This window comes from Anthonomus grandis, chromosome 13, assembly GCF_022605725.1.
Source record: "Anthonomus grandis grandis chromosome 13, icAntGran1.3, whole genome shotgun sequence".
In the NCBI taxonomy this organism is placed as follows: Eukaryota; Metazoa; Arthropoda; class Insecta; order Coleoptera; family Curculionidae; genus Anthonomus; species Anthonomus grandis.
Genome location: NC_065558.1, coordinates 22047338 through 22073758, shown reverse-complemented (window position 1 = coordinate 22073758; position 26421 = coordinate 22047338). Strand labels below are relative to the sequence as shown.

The window sequence follows — 26421 nt, the reverse complement described above, 5'->3', positions numbered from 1 at the left end:
TAGCCGGAGAAAAGGTAAAAGTTCAGAAAAGTGTGTATATTGAGGCACAACCTTATCGTGTTAAAACTCAAGTGAGACTGCCGTAAAACGGGCAAAGTCGGTAAAAGCAAAGTTTACTGAATAAAATACAAGTTGCTTCACTCGACTCCACGCGCCGAATTACCTATTCACCGCCCCTCACTTCATTTGCCGGGCGACGCTCCTACAATCGAATCCGTTGGGTTACACAGTGAGTAGAGTTTAAATCGTTTTAATGTGCGAGCGTTTTATTACTAGTTGTACCGGGTGGACTCAGTGGAATGGCAAATTATTATAATCTATTATATTAAAATGTCGACTTATTGTTCGGTAGACAGTTGTTTTACAAAGCGTGGAAGTGGTTTAATGTTTTTTAGATGTCCGAAAAATGAAAATAGGTAAGTACATTGGAATTAGATGTTTATTAAATTCATGATTGCATTCCTAGTTACTTTATGATCTGGTTCCTGTTTCTTTTTTTAAATTAATATAAACAATGGATTATATGTGCCAACTCTGGAAAGGTATTTTGGGATTTACTGGCGAACATAGATATGCCGATCTTACTCCGGAACAATGTTATAAAAGGGTTAATATCTGTAGCTTGCATTTTGCGGAGAGCAGTTTTATGTCCCCTTCAAATCAACGTCTTAGACCCGACGCAATTCCTACATTGTTCCTGACCAGAGTATCGACAAGTATGTTTTATGTTTTCTTCTAATTTGTGCACTTATAATGGCAATATGTATTATAGAAGATACCTTTTAATATTTGCAATTTTTTAGTGCATAGGGAAATCAGAATTATTTACAAATTTACGTATTATTTTTCCAGGTACAGATAATTCATTGCAAACATCATTGCAAGTCACACATCACATTAAGGAAGAAATTCAGTGATGCTTTCGTGCATACTGACACTCCGATGCAGGTTAATGTTTCTGTCCAGACGGATGTATGTAATAATACAGGTAAGTGAAAGAATCGGCACTGTGAACTTTTTTATAATATGTAAAACAATTACACTTGCACTATACTCAAATGTTTTACTTAAAGTACAACAAAAATTAAAAAAAAAACTAGTAATTTAATAATGAATACGACGCTACTCCTATAATAGTTTTTTAGCTCCTGAGTAAAAAAATCTTTATTTTTTGTTAGTTTTTATTATTTCAGTTTGGGTAAAGTTCAATACATTCCAAAAAACATTACCTTCAATTTTTTTTAAATTATTTTGATCTTGTTTTGAGTTAAATTTTAATGTTGTATTAAAACAGGTATCGTATATCTAAAATAAATGTTACTTTTAAGATAAGCTCTGTCAAACGTCAATGAAGATTTCGGCAATGACTCCAAGAAAAATTCAACTAAGAAAAGAAATTAAAACTCTGGACAAGGAAAGCTCTCACACAAAAAGATCCCTGGAAGTAGAAGTTACTTTGGACGATGTTCAAAAATTCCTAGATGACAATTTTCTTAGATTTCTACTTAGTTACTTGTGTATTCTTTTTCTACTTTGATTCTTGTACTTTCCTTAAGAGTCAGCTATCTCTTCTGAACAAGTCTCCTCGGGGGAGCAGGTACAAAAATGAATATAAACAATTTGCTATGAGTTTATACCTTGTTGAACCAAAAGCCTATAAAAAAATGTCATCCGTGTGTCGTTTGCCGTCAAAGTCCACTCTTCAACGTTTCACAAAAAACTGGCCAATAAATCCAGGATTTAATGATTTTATTTTTCGATTAACAGAATTGAAATCGCGTTTTTTAAATGACAAAGCAAAAGACTGTTTTTTATGTATAGATGAGAATGAATTAATCTCGAGCGATGTTACCAAGGAAGTAAAACAAATAAACGCTTTAAATTATTGAGTCTAAGGCTGTATTTTGTGTTTAGAGTGTGTTTTATTAGTTTTTTGTTGTTTTCGTACTTTTTTGGAAAAAATTAATGCCAAAATAAACGATCATGGTGCATTCTTGTGTAGTAAAGAGAGTAGAGCATTAAAATCCAAATTTCATCGGTAAGTTTATTTGTTTACGTTTAAGCAGCAAAAGACTTTTGTATTTTTACCACCAGCGTCGTCACATGAAAAATATTACGGTTAATTAATTATATAATGACATTTTTCGCCTCTATTTAAAATTGCACAAGAGCGACGAAAACAACACGTATAGATATAGAAAAGTATTTGTACACTACACAATCCTTTCTCCATCCTTTTCTCTCTCACTACTAATTTTAAAACAATAAAATTCCACATTATTGGGCTAGTTATGAATGAAACATTACGTTTATTACTTATAATGTCTTTGGTAATGCTATTATTAGTCTGACAAAATAACAAAAACGTCAAAAAGTGTAGTAATCAATCATTTAAAATTCAAACAAAATGTCATTACTTAGTAGTTATGTCTATCTTCAGTTGTTAAGTTTAGTAACAGTAATATATGCATTTTTTCACACAAACTTTTGACTTTGATTTAAAAATAAATCCTAATGAAACCAGTCGTACCAAAACAACCTTTAATAAGATACCTAAGTACCTAATTATTAACAAAAAAAATTTAACCATTTAGTTCTTAAATTAGGTAAACTTTGATAATGTAAAATTTATTTAGTTTGGTGGTTATAAAAACAAATAATTTATAGTATTATCAATTTACATATTTTTCCCAAGTAGGTACATTAAATAATAATTTTATTTCAGATAATAAAGTTATTATAAAATCGTGCTCCGTCTTCCCCTACAGTTCGAATTAGACGAAACTCGTAAAATAATAGGTACCTTTTACCAGAATTCCCCTTTACATTTTTTGCTAGTTCCCCGTCGGCGAGGAGCTCGGCGGCCTGCCTTTGAGATCGAAAGATAAAAGGTTTTTCGCCGAGTGAAGCAACTTGTATTTTATTTAGTAAACTTTGGTAAAAGTCGCCAAAAAAAAGCAAAGAAAAAGCCTTTGTCGCAGCGCGAACCCCGCCGCCGCCGTCCTTTGTCAAGAAGCCGACACAGGTGCATCCAAGAACCGTTAAAATTCGTTTGAATTTAGTACGATTCACTGAGAGAAACCGCGTTAAATGTAATAATTAAAGTATGGTTCGATAGTAAATCATAATTCACAACAATCATCATCAGATGGACCGGCTACTGGAGTACGAGATCTAGTTTCATCTCAACCATCGGTATTGTGGGAGTCATGCTCTTCAATAAATTTAGTTACCTCAGTAATAGCATAAAAATTATCTTCAAATACTTGCCGTTCAGGAATATGAAGCGTTTTATATTCCTGAGTACGAATTGAAAGTTTCAATAGAAAATTGTGCTTCGTTAAATATTTTTTCTTCTTATAAAAATGCTTCAATAAAATAAGTTCTTCAGCGTTCTCTAATCGTTTACGTAAATTTGCAAAATTAATGTTTACACTTTGCTTAATATATCGATTCATAAATCGAGTCAAAGAGTTCTTAGCAGACGTACATCTAACTTTATTGGGGTCAGACATCGTAAAGAATAAAATAACTAAGAACATGAGATTGTATTTAAATATAGTTACGTTTAAACAAAAATAATCAGTGTTAGGGTTTATATAAGAGAAATAAATATACAGAATAAAGAAAGAACTTGCATTGTACGTAAATGGTTAAATTAAACCAAAAACAATCAAAATGTTAACGTAAATAAAATGTAATACAGCAAATTATAAAAATATTAAGTATATGCAGATATAAACCGTAAAATACAAAAATAGTAGATATTAATATGTATTCGGACGACACGCAAATTCAAATTCAAGTTTTATTGTCCAACAGGAAACAAATTAGGATTTGTTATATAATAAGACAATTAATAAAATATCGACAGATAATATAATAAATTCAGTAATGCAACAAATAATAATATCAAACTCATTAAGTGGTACAATAAAAAACGAATAGTAGGTGTTATATTAAATACTTAAACAACTAACAATCTAATTCTATCTGAAATTACTCAGTCATGCCAAACAGAGCAACATCAATCCTTAGCTGAACATCATTGAACCAATTGTATGCTCTATATATGGGCTCTTTCTTGGCCAAATTGGTGCCATAAGTGTCAAGATAAAATACACTGTGTCTTTTTGTATGGATGTAGGAAATAGCAAAATTCAATCTGAAGCATCAATTTGATTGTTACATATTTTAAATACAAACATCGAACTCCCACAAACAGCAGATTGCTGAAGAGACAGTGCATCAAACCTTGAAAGCAATAACTGCTTACTTAAATCTCTCTCAGGGTATACACCATCCAGCTTAAAACTAATATATTTGTAGAATATTCATTGAATTGATTCCAGCCTGTAAATACGCACTGCATAATTAGGAAACCATACTAGAGAGGCATACAGACTACCAGGTCACGAACAGAGTCACAATTTGGGAGTGGTATCATTTATTACATAATCGAAGTCAATTTCATCTTTAAATAAGGAAATTGACATCTTCTTACATTTCTGAAGATTAAGTGGAGTCTGTTAATTTCACACCATTCATAAATCCTATCAAGATCAGCCTGAAGCTGCATGCAGTCATGACGGCTCTTAACAAGATGAAAAATCTTCATGTGAACCGCAAATAGTAGAAACTTACTGCCGATACTCGTGGAATTATCATTGATAAAAATCAAAAACAAAAATGGAGCAAGATTGCTTCCCTGGGAGACACCACTTGAGGCAAGGTACTCAGATGATCAAAACCCATTGACGTCCACAAATTGCGGTCTATATACAAGGTTATTTGTTACATGTTGCCCATGAAAACCCATTTTATAAAGCTTTTTCGAAAGAATTCCATGGTCGAATCTATCGAAGGCCTTAGCAAAATCTGTGTAGATTACAGCAAGTTGCTATTTGCAGTTTATAGCCTCATATGCGTTACGCAGAAATTATGTTCAATTAGTAACTGTTGATCTAGACTGAAAAAAACCATGCTGGTTAGGCAAAATAAGATGTTTAATTTAATAAAACAGGTTGCGACAAAATAAAGATTAGGCGATAGTTCTCTACCATATTTCTGTCTCCTGATTTAGCGACAGGCAAATTCTTGCTTGTTTCCAGACGTTGAGAAAAGTGCTTGCACGTAGTGACAAATTGAAAAGAATACACAGGTTCAGCGAAAGCAGAAGCTCACTTAGGTAGGAGAAAAAAAAGAACGCTGTCAAACGCTGCAGTCTCTTTATTTTTTAATTCATAGATATGAATATTTTGAGAAGCAGATTGTACGTAGTTAAATTCACCAGATGGAGTGAAGCTGTTAAAGATGCTACCGATGAAATTTGCATACAATTTGCAGGGGACTAGATAGACAATTATTATTGTAGTTCAAAATATTAGGGATTCTAGATGTGTTTCTTGCTTATTGTACAAATTTTCAAAATTTTTTGGAATCATGATGTATAGAATTTTCAGTATTTGCCACATAAACCCTATACGCTACATCAACATAGGACTTTATGGATGCTCACAATACCTTATAAGCATTATAGTTAGCGAATGAGTTAGTTCTTTTCCACCTACCATGCAGCCCATATTTCTCCTTAAGAGATGCCACAATTTGGACAGTATACCAGCTGGGATAGTGATACTAATTCTTTCAATGTCTATAACAAGGAACTGCTCTGTCAAAGACATCATAGAAACTGGAAATTGCTCCATTAACATCATCAACTTAATAAAGAAAATTCCACTGAACTTCAGAGATAAACTGATATAGCGTGGGAAAGTTAATCTAAAGTTAAAGTTGAGACTTTTAAGATCTAATTTAAAGTTATAGTTCCTATTGGCTTCTGCTCTAAATGACATATCAATAGAAAAATGATAAGCATCCTCCGGGACAAGCGAGACACCACCATCAACAGTGCATGCGAGATTAGCAAATATGAGATCATAAATATTACCCTGTATATTACAAATATTATTAAATTGATACAGATCAGAAAATGCCAAATACTACCTTTGTATTAACATTGGCTCTAGACCCTTATTATTGATATTAAAATCACCCATGATTAAAACTTTCTGGTTTTGTATGCAATTAAAAAGAGAGATATAGACAAACAAGAATCTGTAATCGTCAATTGGAGAATTAGGTGGCACATAAATAGCAAATATAAAAATAAATTTAGGTTCTCACTAATCTTGCAGCAAACAACATTTACCCGTGGAATCTGATTCTCCAGGTCTGTGAGATCAACTTTGATTGAAGATAGATCATTCAGCACACCAAATGTGTTTACTGTGTCTACACTTGTCCAAGAGAAATTTGGAGGAGCGTCTTCAACATTAGGATCAAATTGTTAGTGACCTACGTAAGGAGATTTTGAATTTAAAGGATGCCAATCAAAGAGCAGAGCGCGTCCTTGATAATCAGGAGCAGGTTTCCAGGAACCTTAACATTAGAGTATTTGGAGTATTTTACTCAGAAAACAAAAATATTCGTACCAAAATGTTAGGCATATTCCAAAAAATGAACGTCAAAAATATCATCGATGCTGATATAGTAAAATGCACTAGAATCTCTACCAGGCATCCCACCGGCCGACCACCATCAGTACTTATTCGGTTTGCAAGTGACGCTGTCGGTAAATCGGTATTTAAAAATAGAAATCTTCTTAAATCGACAAATACTATAATTAAAGTAGATTTAGAAGTCCGTATGGTCTTACAACGGGGTTATTTGTGTAAAAACTATTGACACGGTGCGTAGAGTGAAGTGCCTAGAGGATTTAGATAAATTGCAACCGAGCGTACGTAATTAAAATTAATAACAATAAACCCTTTGTAGTTATATTAGCTTAATTTTAACGAACTTAGGTATACTGGCTAAACATAGTGTACTTAATACTGCTAAATATTTGCAATTTTACGATTTATAGCTTTTTTTAGTACCTATATTATTATTTATTGAAATTTTCATTTTTTCTTTAACAATAATCTTTCTAACATGCCAGTATAACATAATTTTGGGTGCGCTAGGACTGTGATTAATTGTTTACTACATTATTTATTTGTTGTAATTATTACTGCTTGGTGGCAATTGTTTAATTTTGGGTTTTTTATTTTTGCAGTAAATGAAAAGTTATAATTTATATTATCTATCCATTTGAGCAGTTACTAGGGCGTAGATTTTTATTTTCTTTACATTAATTTTATTTATTTTTTGAATTTATCATATATTACTTAAAACCTGCACCCACTTAAAATTTAAATTGTTAATTACTCAACCTGCATATTACTAATACCCATATACAATCATAATCAATTTATTAAAATTTTTTATTGATAATTGTTAGACTGTACTTAGGGCTGATTTATTATTTTCTTGATATATTTTTGTATATCGTATGATTGGTAGATACTTCTGGAGACATCTTTATTATGTAATGATATTTTTTGTCGCGTTAATATTTAGTTTAAAGGAGATCTTTATTTAAGTACAGTTATTTATTTTTGTTTTCTTTTTAAATGCTTATGCCGTGAAAATGAAAGTAGCGCATATTAATTTGCCCTCAATAAATACAGCTTTCAATGACTTTTAGAATTTGATTGTAAATTCAAATAATTTTGATGTTATTTTAGTCATAGAAACCTGGCTTTCTAGTGGTCAGGATGTATCTGTTTTCAAAATGCCGGGCTATAATTTTTATATAAAAAACAGAGATGGTAGAGGCGGTGTGGGTGCCTATGTTAAAGATCGCTTAGATGTAGACTTAATTACAGTTGATTTCCTAATAACTAAAAAACTTGAATATATCTTTTTAAAAATAAAGCTTAAATCTTCGTCTATTGCTACTGGTAATTTTTACGGCCCCCAAATATAAACATAGGTCCTCTTTTGAAAGATTTTGATATTTTATCTAAAGTTGTTCGAAATTTTGATGTGGTATTATGTTTAGAAGACTTTAATATTAGTTTCTTTGATTTTAATAATGTTTTCCTGAACTGTATAGAGTCAGAACATATATAGTCTGGCAAGTGGATCTGAAACAGCGGCAGGAATGTGGGCCAAAATATTCGACCTTGCCACGTTTAACCTCAAAACGTAATTGTGCGGGACTTACTTTCTAATAATATGCAATATAAGATTTTTTACAATCAATAATAATATGCAATATAAGATATAGAGGGTAAAATGTTAAGAATTATAATCTAAATAGTTATTCTATTTTGACTTTAATACGCAATTGTTTTACTATTAAATATGGTACAATTAAATGTTTGTCCAAAAAATGGATCATGTTTAGTAAATCTGGCAATATTACGTTCCACCTCTACATTCCTACTTCTACTCCTCTACTTCTTGTATAATAGGGGTCAGCCATTATGAACCTAAACGCTTGTGATTGGTTTCCCTCGCCGCACGTATTTTTGTTATGAATTATTTCGACAGTTTATTGGACAGCGTCTTTGTCACCTGTTTACAATGATTGCTACCGTTTCAAATCATTGATTACTATTGAAGGGTGGACAGTGGCGTAGGTTTTATCGTTGATTTTTGGATTCCGTTTATTTTATATGTTATTTATTATTTTGTTTTATTTGTGGCTATTAATTAAAAAAACTGATATTAGTGTTGTGTATACCTATAAGTAGGTATTGCAATTTTCGTAGGTTTGGAGTTTTACTGTTTTATTACTTACATGAAATACCTAATATTTAATTTTTTAGTTTGTTTTATTATTGTCTACATATATACGAATAATAACATTTATTCAAATGAATAAATTCACTGAGGGTAAGGTCCTTCATAGTCAAACGAGGGAAGTGCAAACGTTTACAGGTAAGTTATAATAATTTATTTTAAAAAAAGTGAAATACATTGTGCCTCTTAAAAAAAACAGTAGTTTATATTATATTTTATTGCTTTTTGTATACCAACTATGCCTTCAAAATGTTGTTATTAGGATTTGCGATGAAGAAGCTGCAAATAATTCGATGAAATTGCCTCTTAAGCGTAAGCTTGATCGCGTTTCCCTTTATACCGGAGTCTCCGTATCATCTGTGAGAAAAATTCACAAGGAAGATGAAAAAGGCGACAAAATAACCCTGATGAAATGTTAGCCAGTCCAGGGAAAAAACGGCCACGGAAAACTGTCGTCGAAAAAGATGACAGTTTTCATTTTCAAATAGTTAGGCATTGTATCACCAGATTTTACCTGGAATATAAAGTGGTTTCGACAACTAGAAAGTTGTTAAGAAAATTAAAAGAAGTAGCAAATTTTTCTTATTCCAGGGAAACGCTTCGGCTTTTATTAAAGTCAAATGGCTTTTTTTGGCGTAAGTGTCAAAATAAGAGGAAAATCTTAATGGAGAGGCCCAATATTCTTTCCTGGAGATACAAATATCTTCGCGAAATACGAAAATATCGTAAAGAAGGCCGAAATATTATTTACTTGGTCGAAACTTGGGTGGATAACGATTTCACGTTCAAGAAATGTTGGCAGAGCGATACGGTTACTGGTGTTTTAAAAAATATTAGTTCAAGCATACAATACAAAACAGTGTGTATAAGTTACAGTTATATATTTTTTCACCGGCAAGAACCCGTTAGATTTGAGAAATATATATATTTTAAATGATATTTTAGGTGGGCTAATAATTGTTCATGCAGGTTCCGACAAGGGTTTTGTGGACAATGCCTGTTTAATATTTAAAGCCGGAAGGTGATTTCCATGACCAAATGAATAGGGAAAATTTTACTAGATGGCTCACGGAAAAACTTCTCCCAAATATACCTGCCAATTCGGTAATAGTGTTAGACAATGCTCCTTATCATTCGGTGCAGGAGGATAAAACCCCAACAAAATCCTCTTTAAAAAGAGATATAATCGCCTGGTTAACTAAGAAAGGTAACTATAACAACTTAATTAAGCTTTTTGAACTAATAAATTTTAAATATATAAATGTACTTACATAATATGTACATACACGGTGAGCTAATGAAAACTTTCCACCCCAGTTTCTTCAGATATTTTCTTTTAAAAAAAATTTTTGATGATCGTTTTTTGACTTCAAGGGAATGCTTTTATTTGGTATTTTCAATCCCTCAACTCTAACCCCCATGCGGGGGTGACTATTAACCCCAAAATCTTAAATAGGAAGGGATGTCGAGTGATACCCTTACTATTTAAGATTTTGGGGTTGATAGTCACCCCTGCGTGGGGTTAAAGTTAAGGGGTTAAAAATACCAAATAAATTTGTCCCTTGCAGTCTAATATCGATTTTTTTTAAGAAAATGGCTGAAAAAAATGGGGTGCAATAAGGTTTATCCTGTATATTATTATGTAGTACATATACTATATGTTATAGGTATAAGTCACGATGCAAGTGCCAGAAAATTTCATCTTTTCGATTTGGTTTTACGCCACAAACCACCTGGTGACCAAAAAAATTATATAGTAGATCGGATTATAAGGTCCCATGGGCATACTTCATTAAGAACACCGCCTTATTTATGCGAGTTAAACCTAATTGAATTAGCTTGGGCAAGACTCAAATTTTTATAAGAGGTCGAATACTACTGGCAATTTTAACATTACAACCTTAAAGGAGGTTACTGAGGATGCTGCTACATCCTCGATTTCCAAAAATGATTGGCAGAAATTTTGCCAGCACGTCAGAACTGTGGAGGATAAATTCTGGGAAACTGACCAAATCATGGAAGAAATCGAGCCCCTTGCCATCACAATGGGAAATGAGGACAGTGACAGTAATAGCAGTAGTAGTGAAGACGATAGTGAATACGAAGCTGAAGGTAAAGAAAACGAGCTCGCTTATTTCACCAGTGAAAATAAAAACATATTTAAGTGAAGTGTGTGAGACTTAAAAAAAACATTAATATAAATAACAATCAACGAAAAATTAGGTAAGGTATTTACCTTATATTTTTCTCAAATTACCTTACTTTTTCGAAAATACCAAAAAGAGTGAAAATTTCGCATAAAAAAACATAAAAATTCCTGTTCCTAGTTTAACCGATCTTTTATCATTGCCAAAACGCTTATGCTGTTCGTTTTTTATAATCTATACCAGGTGACTCATTTTAATCGACGTTTGACTTTTGTTTTGTTTTTTTTAATGACCTTCAAAATACACGTATTATTGCAGTGACGTGCCCCCCCTGTGACCTTAGCAACTTTTATTTAAACTTTGTTTTTAAATTCGGCTTAGCAATAGAGATATTTGCGTGCGACCCTGTATACAGGGTGTTCCACAATCAACGTCACAGGCTATAACTTTTTTATTTTTAAGTATATATTAATTTAAATATATTTTTAATAGCTTTAGGATCACTACCCAAAATTACTTAAAAAAACTACCCCCGACAAATTCATTTTTGGGAGATGTGTTTGTTGGGGGTAGTTTTTTTAAGTAATTTTGGGTAGTGGTTCTATAGCTATTACATTTTTTTTTTAATTTTTATAGTTAAGAATAAAAAAGTTATAGCCTATGACGTTGATTGTGGGACACCCTGTATACCAAAAAAAAAGAACTTATTTCTAAAACCATAAAACATACAAATGAGTAATTAATCAGGAAATTTTATTTTGATAAATTTTAAAATATTTTCCTTAAATCGAATTTAAATAGTTTCACATAATACCACACGCCACTGTCCATTTTATGAATGAAGTCGGCCATGTTGTCTCCACTACTGCATTCCCCTTACCTCAGACCGAAGTGTTTCAGATCCGTCTGCTACACTGTAATCTTGTACAAATACTTAACCCTTAACTGGTATGGAGGAAAAAAATCACGTTCCAAGTATGGTGGGGTCAAATTAGACCTTTCGATTTTTTTTTTAAACTAAAACAAAAGAAATTTAAAAATATGAAAATAATAATATATTAACAACTCTGAGGCCATATAAACCAAAAAAATTGAACTTAAAATAAAGCTAGACTAAAAAATATAAGGTTTTTTAAAAAATAGACTTTTTTCAAAATGACTCGAAAATAAACTAAAAAACACAAAATTTAAATGAAAAATTAAGAAGATGTTCTTAAATAAATGTGAAAACGTTCAAAACACTTAAAAATAAAATCCTAAAAAGGTTTATAAAAAAAACTAACAAACATGTTTGAACCTTCTATTATTGGCAATTATTGCAACGAATTCTTTTTACGCAATGATTTTTACAAACGTATTTATGGCATTTATCATATATAAGTGATTGTTTATTATCATTGCGTGGACAAATAGAACACCTTGCACGCTTAGCTGGTCTTTCGCCATGTTCATTTCTGCCTGGACCTATCTCTGGAATCTGGCGAATTCGATGAATAAGCGCTTTTAATTCCCTGGGAATATTTTCCATTTGAGATCGGCGAATTATTATATAAGCATTATTATATAAAATACTTCCATTTACAGCGCTAATATCCATCATTCGAAACCAAATTGTTTGCGGCCATCTTCTAGTGTGTCTACCAACTTTATAATTTGCACACGTCTGATCTAATACATCTACCCCCACTTTGGTAATATTGTAAAAATCTATCATGTCTGGAAGATTTTCTCTGTCCAAATTCTATCATTATGATGAAAACTTGATATAAGACAAACTGCTCGATTTTTTACTGGAACATAAGATAGCAAAGTCACGCCTCTGGTAAATCCGAAAATCAAACAATAAACCGGTCGCTGCTTATTTAGCAAAAATTCCTTTGGTAGGTCCCTTTTGTTTTTTCGGATAGTACTGACATAGGTAAGTTTACAGCGTTGTAGCTCTTCGACAAGCTCTAAAGAAGAAAACCAGTTATCCCCAGTAACATTTTGGTTAGAATTTTTTATCGGATCAACTAAAGAAAGAACATTGAGCGTGGGTATGGCTAGCCTCTTAGGATTCTGCATTTGAGTGTCTTTTCCGGTATCAACAAAGGCGTTTACTAATTAATGCGTCCGAGCATCACAGAGACACATCATTTTGATTCCGTATTTTTCCGGCTTACTTTTGATAAACATTTGAAAACTACAATTATCGCGAAAACCAATCAACATTTCATCCACAGTTACATATTCCCCACATGAATAGTTTGTATGACAATTATTCACGAAGCGATAAAATATATCGCAAATATGGGCTATCTTGTCTCCGGCTTCAATGCGCTGACTTCTGGTGTCTATATCATCAAATCTCAAAGCTGTGAGGAGAAAATTAAATCTTTTTGCAGTCATTACGAAACGAAATATATCACGACCCGTGCCATCAGTTGCGAAAAGGGAATTAATATCTTCGTGGTTCGACTTGAATACGCCTGCCAAGAAGAGGAGACTAAAAAATGCCAACATTTCGGTTTCGTCAACATGATTTAAAAATTGGCAGGATAAGGCATTGTGCCCATAACTAGCTTGCAAGCTCGTTATTTTTTCATTGGTCTTCTCGATAATTTGCTCGAATATTGTATCGTCAACTAACAGCTTAAAAGCTTCTGTGGCTGAATTTGGTTTGTTAACTCGTGCTGGTCCAGAAATTCCTGGCAGATGCGAAACAATATGGCTTGCATGAGCATGGCTTGTGGCAGGAGCTTTTGTTGACCATTTTTTTCTATTTTTCCCATAATAGTAGTTTCTTACGCCAATTTCACTCTCATTATCACTACTATCTTCCAAAATATCTGGTTCAATTTCCAAATTTATTTCATCTGGCAAATTACCAACACCCGGTTCAGAATCACTATCGCTTGCAGAAATATGTTCACTAACGATATTCTCGGCATCAGAAATGTCGCTGTCATTATCAAAAAAAAGTGTTAGCAAGCTGTTCTAACTCTTGCTCTGTTAGTGATGCCTTTTTATCCTTTAAAGAAGCCGTTTCATTAAAAAATTAGGAAACCCAAAAAATTACGTTTAACGTATGGCGGGGTCAATTTTGACCCATTTAATTCACAGACCTTAGCTAAAAGAAAACTCAAACGCGACTGCCACGCAGCAATATTCTACTCAGTACGGCCGAGGAATACATGAAAGGCAGTATTGCCACTTGCAATAGTTTTTCTTTAATAAAATTTTTTATTTTGGATGGGGTCAAAATTGACCCACCATACCAGTTAAGGGTTAACGAACCAACTCGCATAACTCAAAATTCAAGCAAGCGTTTAGATCTAATTTTTATCAGTAATACCACATTAGTTACATCCTCTGGTAAACTCTCCGCCGATACAATCTCTGATCACAGACTCGTTTTTGTTGACTTAAAACTAAAATCTAATAAACCTTTATCAAAACTTGTTACGTATCATTGTTTTAAAGATTTTGTTTTAAATGATTTTTTGTCCAATCTCTACAATTCGCCTTGGATGGACATTGTTTATGAGAACGATATAGACAAAAAATTACTTCTTTTTACTGATTTTTTAAACACTTTTTTTGATATTCATGCTCCCTTTAAAAAATCTAGAGTGACAGAACCTCATGCTCCATGCCTAACAGAAAATTTGACGGCTGTCATGAAGGAGCGAGATAAAGCCTTACAAAAATTTAAGCGTACTAAAGAACCTTAATATTGGGACCGGTAGAAAGAACTGCATAATTTTACAGTTTCTGTACTGAGATCCGAAAAAAACGCCTATCTCAATTTTATTTCTAGACAAAAAAATATAAAAAAATCATGGTCAGCACTAAGATCGTTAAATGTCCTAAATTCAAATAATAGCAAGTTATCTCCTAATTTAAAAAATTCAAACTTAAATAAACTAGCATTTTTCTCAATTTTTTAACAACAGATCTAATGACTGTGGTAAAACTTTAGAATTTTACAAAAACAACAAATTCAGCGCATCTAAAAAATGTAAACTTTCTATGTGTTCTATAAAAGATGTTCATAAAATTATTCAAACCATGAAAACTAATGCTTGTGGCACAGATAAAATCACGTCATCTATGTTAAAATATTGCAGTCCATTTATTGATCCTTACATAACTAATATTATCAACAGTTGCAAAGAACAAAATTATTTTCCTTAAAGTTTGACCTGCCATTTCGAAAATCATAGAGAAAATTTTATACAGCCAGATGTACTCATATTTAAATGATAATGGTATAATCTCAGAATTGCAAAACGGGTTTCGTAAGGGGTATTCCACATCCTCCGCCTTGGCTGTGGTAACTGATAATATAATAGAGGCACTGGATCATGGTCTTGTACAATGTACTATCACTTCTCTTCAAAAGACTTTGTTAGTTGTAACGAAACTATTAATCATGAACTAAACAACCTAAAAGATCTTTCTAAAAAACACGGCCTTCAACTGAATCCATCAAAATCAAAATTTATGCTGTGTGGCAAAAGAAATCAAAACGAATATTTAAAAAATAATATTAAAATCAAAATAGGTGACCAAATATTACCATTTTGTAATTCTGCTCGTAATCTGGGTGTTATACTTGATTGTCAGCTTAATTTTTCCGATAATGTTAAGCAACTTCTACAAATGTCATATATATCGCTTAAACAACTATATTCCAATAGAAACCTTTTAAGTACCAAGTTAATGACAATGTTATGTGAAACTTTTGTACTTTCCCACTTTAACTATGCTGACTTTATTTATGGCCCTTATCTTCGTCAAGCGGAACAATATCGTATTGAAAAGGTGCAGAATACATGTATTCGTCTAATTTTTAATTTAAGAAAATCAGATCACGTAACGATTTGCACTGTTTGAATATGTCAAATCGTAGAACTCAACATTTGTGTTTTTATGCATGGTTTAATTACTAATTCAAAATTCATATCTAAATCTCTAAAAAATAAATTTAAAACCAACTTGAACGTCTATGATATAAATACCAGAAATAAATGTAAATATATTATTCCTCGACATAGTACAAGAAGATACAAAAAGTCTTTTACTTACAATGCGATTAAAACATGTAACTCTTTGCCAAACAATGATTTACTACTTCATAATTTAACCAAGTTTAAGTCAGGATTTAGGTTGTATTTATTTAGAGAACAGTTAAGCTCCTATTTTTTAATTCACTAGTATCGTGTGCTCCAGAGGTTGATGATGGTTTTATACGATTGCATACAAGGGTGTTTGTTTAACAAACTCCTAGTGAAGTGTTGGATTGTTCACAAGAAAATCCGTCGTCGAAGGACCAAAATATGTCGAGGAAAGTCAAAGATTTTAAGAATTTCACGTGTTGTAAATATATTTTATTTTTTAATTCATATATATGAATATTTTGAGAAGCAGATTGTACATAGTTAAATTTACCAGATGGCGTGAAGCTGTTAAAAATGCTACTGAAGAGATTTGAAAAAGCATTTAAAATTTGCAGGGGAGTAGATAGACAATATCATGAGATAGTAAGATAATAGATCGTTAACGTACCACTGTCAATAAGAATCTGCCGTGGTTATGAAAACATACTATTAACAAAAGCGATGGAGACAAAAGCCGGTAGAAACTATTAAACAACGTAAAACTGTTGACTCTATCCCCGCTTATATGCATAGACTATTCCTATTTTTTGATGAGTTCATTCTATATAAAACAAAATAAATTATTTAAAGAAATAAATTACTTAACAAGACCGATTATTAAATTATTTCCCTTGCATCTAGGTTCATAATTTGAATGTTTAATTTTAATTTTTAATTTCGTGTTTGTGACCCAATATCTTCAATATTGCGGAGGGTTGTATTAATCTATTATTATATTATTATATTATATAATTCTATTAAAGTCAAAGAAAACCAAAACCATAAATCTGCAAAAAATCCTTATGTGAAAGGCTTGTCTGAAAGGCTATCAGGAGTTGTTTCTGATGATGAAGTCAGAATAGCGTTCAAAAATGAAAATACCATCAACAAATACTTCTCAAAACTCAAAGATAAAACACCAAATGAGTTACAAGGTGGCGTGGTTTATAAAATACCCGGTTCTGATTGTCAAGGTCTGTATGTGGGTCAAACGGGCAGGTACTTAAAAACCAGAATTAGCGAACACGAAAAAAGCGTAAAACCAACGAACTACGCAGCATCTGGGAAGACTGCTCTAGCAGAACACTCCTTCAATTAACAACACCAATTTGATTTTAACAGTACTCGGATCATTGGCAGAGAATCAAATTATAAAAAACGAATTTTACTAGAAATGGTTAATATAAAAAAGTATAAAGAAAGCATTAATAAAAAACAAGACACCGATGATCTAAATGCAAGTTACTATAATTTAATTAATTTACTACCAAAAAGATAAAACTAAAACATAAAATTTATTTTTGTCAAAGAGTGTATGTCCCAAATTTAGATCACACAGTGTATTAACAAATTAAGTTTCTGGTTTTGAACGTATAGATACATACATTTTCCTTATCTACTAATCCTTAACTTATCAACATAACATTGAATCATAAAAATTAAATAAATAAACGCTCGGAAGAATAAAAACAATTGTTTCTTGGCTTATTGTTAGTTTGCCCACAATAACACATACAATTTAACTCATGTTAAAAATAATTCTACGCTTCTAATATAAATGTGTTTTAAATATAACTTAAGAAACCTAGACTTAGGTAAGAGGTGTAATGTATAAAAAAAAAAAAAAAAAAAAAAAAAAAAAAATTAATTTTATACTGTTTTTTTTTTATAAAAAATTGTTTGAAACGGATTGTACTTGAATGTAATTTTAACTGTTTCGTGGTTTTTGTTTTTTGTTGTTTTAATTTTTGTAACTTAAAGGACATTTATTTTAATAATGTTTTTTATGTACTTGAAATTACTTTGTTTTATCTCAATAATTACTTGAATCCATTTCAGTGTCCTGAGGATGACTTAATATAAGTCGAAACGTCGACATTTAGGTAAACAGGTTTCTGTTTTATTTCTGACCCCACCCAACAACCCTCCGTAATGTTTAATTTTAATATAAGGTTTTTTGTACGCCTCTCCGGGTACCTCACGATACCTTGTGAGAATTTACAAGTCTAAAATTAAAATGGACTATTTTTATTAACTTTTTTCCTAGTACATAAACTGTATAATTTATTTTTTACTTTCAATGAAACTTATTTCTTTTTTTTAATTGTATTATTGGGATTTTCAATGATTATAAAAATAGTTGTTTTTACTGGGCGTACAATGCATACATCACTCTGTCTTCTTCTCTATCGAGTTTTAAGTAAAATTATATGAAATCAAACTCTGGCATCGTCTCGCATCAGGAAACCTTGCTTCCGTTACTGACAGTGTATCAACGCGAACTTTCGTCCAATATTTTATTCTTTAATTTCAATAATCTATCATAAATTTCTTGCGTTTTAAAAAACGCAAACTAACTTATTAGTGTTGTATTACGGTGCAAAAGAAAGATGCGAGTCTCAGAAAATCGATAATATTCATAAAAAAATATCTGAAAAATTACATTAGTATTCTGAGAAAGGTCTACATCTATTATAATTTAATCCTAGTCGTTAGCAATTTAATATCTAATCAAAAATAGCGCTTCCCGGTAAAATCAACATTTACCCGGAACAGAGCTTTCTTACTTTAATATTCTTGCTCACTAAAAATATTAATAATGTTGCTTAATATAACAGTGCAGCTAAGCCGTTTTCTAAGCCATGGTAGCTGTGAAAACTGGATAGAATACTGTACGAGATTAATTTTGGGTTCTCAGAAAGTTTCTTCTCAAAATGAGTTTCTAACGCGATTTCCGGATTTTAAAAACTAGGTCATAATTAATTTTAAATAAGGCATACTTAACGCTACCCGTATGTAACGTATTATAAGATTATTATACTATATTTATACGTTAGAATCTTGAGCTGACGTAAAGACAAATCGTCGAAATTGAATTCAAACATAGAGCTTGGCGTTAATTTACTTACCCCATCGGCATCCTCAATAATGTCCTTGCCGACAGAAGCTAAAGTGGTCCACTTGCAGTTATTTATTGCTTTTGCGGCGCATCGTTTGTGCACGTTAAATTTACACACTTCACATCGAAGTAAATGTCTAGCATTAATCTTGTAGCGGCATACGTTGCAATATGTCGGTCTGGCATCGAAAGATGGGGCATACCTAAAACATAAGATGAAATATTACTTCTACGAATGAATAATTAAATAATGTAAAATAGTCTACGCGTAGGAAGACCAAAATGCGTAGCTGAAGGCGACCCTTTCAGCTCTATGGCGTTAGAAATACAAAACATTTTCTTTTTGGACGATTTAAACCTTTTTTGGTTTGGCATTTCAAGTGTTTCTAGAAAAGTAATTTTAACACTCTGTATCCTCTAATCATTTTAAAACATTCATCTATACGAACTTGCCAACTTCATCAGACCAGAAAATAAAATTTTGGATACTATTAAGCAGTACCCTGTATTTATCTTCAGATTTTAATTGCATAAAAAGAAGAGTCATATATATTTCATCTGTAGTTATATTCTTCGCAGTAGAATCACCTGTAATTTTTTTAAGTATGTTTAAAACATTTAAAAATTTAAAGTTCGTGGTTTAACAGCTATGTTTCTCATATGATTTCAAAGGGTTAATAATTTTATTAGCATCCTTTTATATTGTAGGTGAGGCACTAAAGACAAAAGAAACATTAATTATAAAATTCACTTTTTCGATTCTCTATCGGAATCATATTTATACGCTGCCTTATATTTGAATATTAAAAAAGCTTATTTATTACTAAAAATTATCTAGTATCCTTTTTTTCTAGTGTTATAATAAGACACATAATGCTTTAGGGGTATATTGTTAATTAAAATACCGTATACGATTTTTAAGAATTTTATGGCAAAACATATAATACTAATACATATCATACATATCACTTCGTATAACTTATCTTCAATATTAGAGTATATTTATTATTTATACTTCATTTAAAGAAACAGAAATTGTATACATTTAGGTTATGCATAGAATATGTGTTTAATGCAGGTGAATTACGTATGTGTATTTAAAATTATTATATTTATATGTTTTTATTATTTTCCATTTGATAAAAAAGGTGTTTCGAATTTGTTTGGGCTAAAGTAATATAACAATAACACTGTCACATTACTTCACCCTTTAAAAAAAAATCAGAGGTCTAAGATCGGGTAACCTGTCTGGCCACTCGGTAGGCCCTCGACGACCAATCCACCGATTACGGCAAGTAGTAGTCAAATATTCTCATTAACAATCAATATAACATTTCTGCTAAAGTGAGGCGGTGCCCCATCTTGTTGAAAAAACTGTTTCCAACTCAAATCCATAAAGATTGTCTTCAATTTAAGATCTCAAGGATCAGTTCTACTGTATTTTCCAACATATTATAGGGTAAAGGTGCCCTGTCAAATATAAATTCAAACTTTATAAACAAGAACACACCTACAAACGAATTACACCTGAACAGGTGTAGTTAATAAAATCAATAAAAATGCGAAATATAAGATTTTAAAAGGCTGTCATTTTGGGTATAAGTAATAACTTAATATTATATTCGGTCTCGTCTCCGTAAATAACCCAAGTAACATTTTCTTAAGCAGTTGGTTTTTAAAGTTGCCTTTTAGCCGCACCAAGGTTCTGCAATAGTCATTGGCTTGCTTGATGGAACTATTTAGGTTAAATTTTGTGCCAATAGGAACTAGGTAAATTAAAAGTCTAATTAGTTCTAGTCAAGTGTCAACAATAACGTTGTTATGGCCATAAACGAGGGCTTGATGGTTTTGAGATAATAAGGTTTTGGAGAGGTTATATTTCAGCATTAATTTGGTAATCAAAATTCCAATATAGAACGATTTTAGCATTAAAATTACCTATTCAGAACCATATGGTCTTGAATCAATTGCCTAACTTTTTGGTACTTTATACGGCCTATTCCGGAAAATATAGCATTTTTTAACACCTAAAGGAAAGCTAAAAGTCTTGCTAAAAGTCATATGGATAATAAGATAACTTTATGGGATAAGGTTTAACCAACTAGTCACAATAAAACACAGTTTGCGGACGGTCGCGACTATTAAATCCTACGTCATTTATTCTTAGAATACAGGGATGTCTTGGCACAAAATTGTAAGAAGTCGTAATTTTAAAAGAAAAGTGAAGCGAAATTTCCAAAGAATTACAACTGGTCAGGTAAATATGACAAATAAAATATTAACAATATAAATAATTCCAATAGATCCTACTAAATGCCTAAAAGCCATTTATTGAAATTCGCCCAGATTTTGCCAGCTAATTGGTTATTAAAAGTGGCCTATAAGTCCTGGAAGATGCTAGTTAGTCCTGTTTTAGCTTTTTTTAAAACCCACTGGCATTTTTTTAAGCCTTTTGTCCAACGACATAGCTTTTGATACTTACTTAAGTTATTATAGCAGCTTAAAAGCATACCCTGCTAGGCGTCCATTTTGAAGAAAACATGTAATTCTTCCATTTTGATAAGTTATTCAAATACAGGCAAAAATAATGTAATATGTAAATAATTTAGATAATATATAAAGACACTGGAGCACTTAAGTACATATTATCACTAAAGAATCTCAGAAATAAAAATATATTATTTTTTTATTTTTTTATTGGCGCGCCTGTTTTACAGTTAAATTACACCTAACTTTTTCAAGTGCGCACACTAGCGCAATGAAAATCGGTCATCTATTCCAGTATAATTTTTTTTTCTAAAATAAAGTCATATTTACTGAAAATGTCGCCATTACCTTTTATTTTGGCGTTGTCTTATTTTTACCCTGGCTGTATCATATTTAAGACTAAAAGGTCAGATTTTTATACTTTGGTGTCTCTGAAATACCATATTTAAAACTAAATGGCAAAATTTTAATACTTCAATATGTATCTGAAATGCCAAAAGCCGGCGAACAGGCCAAACTATATAACCACCTAAAATTCTAAAAGGACTTTGCTAAAGGGTTGTAAACAGGTAGGCGTAAAAGCTTTCAGGTTTTACACAGGTTACTTTTAGACATCTTCGGGTTCGATAAAGGTTATTTCAATTAGCTACATAGGTTATGTGATATGCGATCTGGTTTCAAATTGGCCAGGGCCTATTGGCAACGACAACCTCTTTAAGGCTGGGCCTTTTTTTACTACAGGAGGTTATGCCATAATGGCATAATCCATAATTTTTCTTAAACAGGTTCTAGGTTATTTATAACCTTTTTAGAACCTAAATTGTTACTTGGGTAGTACCCTTATCTACATGCTTACGACCACACATCTTTAAAGCCAAAAATTTCAGCATCAGCATTTCTTCTCTCGCGTCCCATGAGCAATCCGCTAGATTCAGTCTTCTTTTGTGTGCGATACGATTCACTTGTTGAAAAATAAAAAATGCCAAACAGAACGCGTAAGAGATGTCGATCTCGTTAAGAGTTTTAGAAAATAAAAATACCCCTAAAAAAAGGGTATTACAAGTAATAACAAGTTCAAGTGAGCATAGTGAAAATAGTGAGGAGGATAATTATTCGGTTAGTTCGCGAAGTGAGATAGAGAGTAGGAACGAGGAAAATGTACAGAATAAAGGTAAATAGAAATGTATAGAATACAGGTAAATAAAATTTAAGCATTATTGGTTATGAAAAATTAGTTTCTATATATTATTCCACTGACACAAGACAATATAGACATGTTAATGGGGTACGGTGGTGGTTACTCTAGCTCAACATGTCTTCCGAGTGTCAATTGATGCAATAAAGTATATTATTGGTGAATATGCTTTAATATTTATTTATATAAAAATGGTTCAATTTCTCATAAAGGTTCATTGGTGGTCACAATTATTGAGCGCTGTATGGCATAGTGCATAGTTTCTATATTATTCAACTGACATAAGACAATATAGACATGTTAATGGGGTACGGTGGTGGTTACTCTAGCTTAACATGTCGGTAGAGTACGGTGGTGGTTACTCTATCTTTCGAATGTCAATTGATGTAATAAAGTATATTGTTGGTGAATATGCTTTAATATTTCTTTACATAAAAATGGTTTAAATTCTCATAAAGGTACATTGGTGGTTACCATTATTGAGTGCTTAAAAGTCTTGTTGTGTTGCTTTCAACTGGAATTTAAAATAAATATTAAACGCCTACATAAAATAGGTAAATTACCAAGATATGTTTTCTAACAGGATTGAGCTTTTTTGGGAAACGATATAAATAATGAAAATTCTTATGGTCAACCCATCCAGCCAGAGATTGTAAAAAAATGGCTACATATTTCTGGAAATGGGCTTGAGGAGACTGTTCTTAAAAATGTAATGGAGAAGTACCCGCTTCCAGAAAATGGTATCAGTTTAGGCGCGCCACAGTTAAATATTATGATAAAACAAGCTATTCATGAATCGGTGGAGCGCAGGGATAATAAACTGGCAACAATACAATCACGTCTGGCTGCCAGTTTGTCCGCTGTTGGTCAAGTTATGACCAAAATGTTAGGAAAGAAAGGTGGGGGAAGAAGAGAAACAATAGAAGGTTAAATATTATATTCAAACCTTAAATGACGCAGGGCGTCTTATAACTGAAGTTATACACTCTGAGTCGATGTCAAGGAGAGAACTTGTAACATTTGACCTAAACAAAAATTGAAAAATGTTTTATCAGAGTCACCCATAGATAACTGGCTTTTTGGCAAAGACCTTGAAGAAAGGCTTACACTAGTGATAAACGAATTTTAGCATGGTTGCAAGGGTTTAAAATTCCTTTTATAATTAGACCATCGCAAAAATCATATATAAGAAAACAATGATTTCAAAAGTTCAAAAACAAAAAGTGATTAGGGATAGTATCCTACAATTACTTAGCGTTGGTGCAATTTCTGAAGTTGTATCATGTAAAAATCAGTTTATCTCAGATATATTTGTTCTTCCTAAACCAAATGGTTCAAGCCGCCTACTTTTAAATCTTAAAAAACTAAATGAATATGTCAGCACAAGCCATTTTAAATTAGAAGGTTATAAAATAGCCTCGGCCCTAATAAAGCCGGGCTCTTTTATGTGTAAATTAGACTTAAAAGAGGCCTATTTTATGATTTCAGTTCATAAAAGATATCGCAAATATCTGAGATTTTATTTTAAAAACAAACTGTATGAATATAATTGTCTTTGTTTCGGTTTAAACTGTACCCCTATGGTATTTACAAAACTGCTTAAGCCAGTTGTTTCTTTCTTGAGAGAAAAATGTTTATATAATCGCTTAGAAACCGTTGAGTTATTAGAATATCTCGGATTCATTGTTAATTATAAAAAGAGTATTTTAACGCCTGAAAATATTTGAACTTTCAGTTTAACTCTATAGAAATGACTATTTCTCTTTAGGAAGAAAAAATGTGTAAAATATTATTACAAATAAAAAAAAAATTTTAACCTGGAGTAATTAAAAAAAAAATTAGAGAGGTTGCTAAGTTAACCGGGAAATTAGTATCTATATGCCCAGCCATTAAGTAAGGATACCTATACACCAAATTGTTCGAAAGCGAAAAATTCTTAGCACTCAAACAAGTAAAGGGTAATTACAACAAGCCTATGTATATTTCTGACGAATTACGAGCTGACGCATGCTGGTGGATTCGAAATGTGTCCATTAGTAAAAAATTGTTGTCATATAATAAGTTTGTTTTGGAAATATTTTCTGATGCGTCAGATATTGGATGGTGTTTATTGTAATAGTATGAGTTCTCAAGGTATTTGGTCTGATACGGAAATAAATGAACACATAAATTACAAAGAATTATTAGCGGTTTATTTTGGAATAATGTGTTTTGCTAGAAACTTAACTAATGTTTCTATTTTAGGCAGGGTAGATAACACTACTGCCTTAGTATACATAAACCGCATGGGAAGTGTTCAGTACCTTAAGTTGAATAATCGTACTCGAATAATTTGGCAATGGTGTGAAAAGCGAAATTTATATATTAAAGCTTCATATATTAAATCTGAAGAAAATAAAGAGGCCGATACGGCTTCACGTGAATTTAAAATCGAAACAGAATGGAGCTTAGCGGACTGGGCATTTACGAAATCAGTGGCAAAATGGGGGTTTCCCGAAATTGAGCTATTTGCAACGCGTGTAAATACCAAGTGTAAAAAATACATTATTATGGAAAAGGGACTCAAACGCGTACACGATCGATGCCTTTACAGTAGATTGGAAGGCATTTTATTTCTATGCTTTCCCCCCATTCTCTATGATTCCGATTCAAAAAATTATTAGAAGAAGGTATAGTGATTGTACCAAACTGGGTTTCGCAACCATGGAATCCTGTAATTAAGTCACTTTTAATAGAGGAGCCGATACTTTTCTCTGCTAATAAAATTCTACTTTCTTTTAGCAAAATGCCACATCCCCTGTTCAACAATCTTTCTCTAATGGGAGGTCGGTTATCAGAAAAGCTTTACTCTTAGATAATATCACAGATGAAGCTCTGGAAATTTGTATGTCCAGTATAACGAGTGCTACTATAAAACAGTAAAATTCGGGGCTAAAATTATGGTAGGAATTTTACGAGGCTAGAGAATTAAATCCGTATTCGTACTATTAAAAAACCCCATAAGCAGGCATCCACTCAAACTTTGGGATGGTAGATAAAAAACATTTTTGTCAAAAGTGGGATTGATACAAATCAATTTATTGCTTACAGTACACGGCATGCTACAACATCAGCAGCCGCCAGAAAAAGGTTAAATTTTGATACCATGAGGCTTGCGGCGGGGTGGTCTAAAAAATCAAAAATGTTTGCCAGCGACTATAATAGACCGTTATTAATTAACGAAAAAACGTTTGCGGAAACGATTCTTAGTTTATAGAGCATTATAATATAACTATTAATCTTTCTTTTATAAAACTTTGTGTCAAAAAAAAAGTATATATATAGGTATATATATATAGGTATATATATGTGAGAATATATTCCGTGCCAAACCAGCTAGATTCGAAACTCAATTGGGCCCTCTTCATGAAATCGTCACCTGAGCCATTACCTTTATTTATTTGACATTATGGGACACTTTATGATGACGATTTATGGATGCGGAGTGTTTGTGTTAGTTTTAAGTTTTAAGTAAGAGTTTTGCTATTAAAAAGAAAAGGGAATATTCGAATTTTAGACAGCGTCTGCGACGCATTATTTCTGAAGAGAAATTTGTTCTGTTTTATTTTAAGATTTTTCGTTTTATTAAATCATAATTTAATTAAAACTCGGTGTTTTCTTACAATAGTTGCAAATAAGTTCAGATTTATTTGCCAATTTTATATGGTCATTATAAGATTTATTTTCTATAGCTTGTCTCTTAAATTGATTATTCTGACAATGGCGGCTGATATGCCCAGTTTGGTTACAGTTGTAACATTTCTTTAAATTATTGTCAAATTGATTTTTAAAATGAAAAGGAAAACTTCTTTTTTGGCC

General features: G+C 31.9%; 1 protein-coding gene across 2 annotated transcripts in view; it reads right to left on the bottom strand.

Annotated features, from left to right (window-relative positions):
* LOC126744077 (diacylglycerol kinase eta) overlaps positions 1–26421 on the bottom strand; it is a 764865-nt gene that overhangs the window by 412948 nt on the left and 325496 nt on the right. For both annotated transcript variants that reach the window (XM_050451425.1, XM_050451426.1), the window contains exon 4: positions 18892–19084. In XM_050451425.1, the coding sequence (XP_050307382.1) occupies positions 18892–19084 (193 nt within the window). The remainder of the gene's footprint in view (positions 1–18891; positions 19085–26421) is intronic.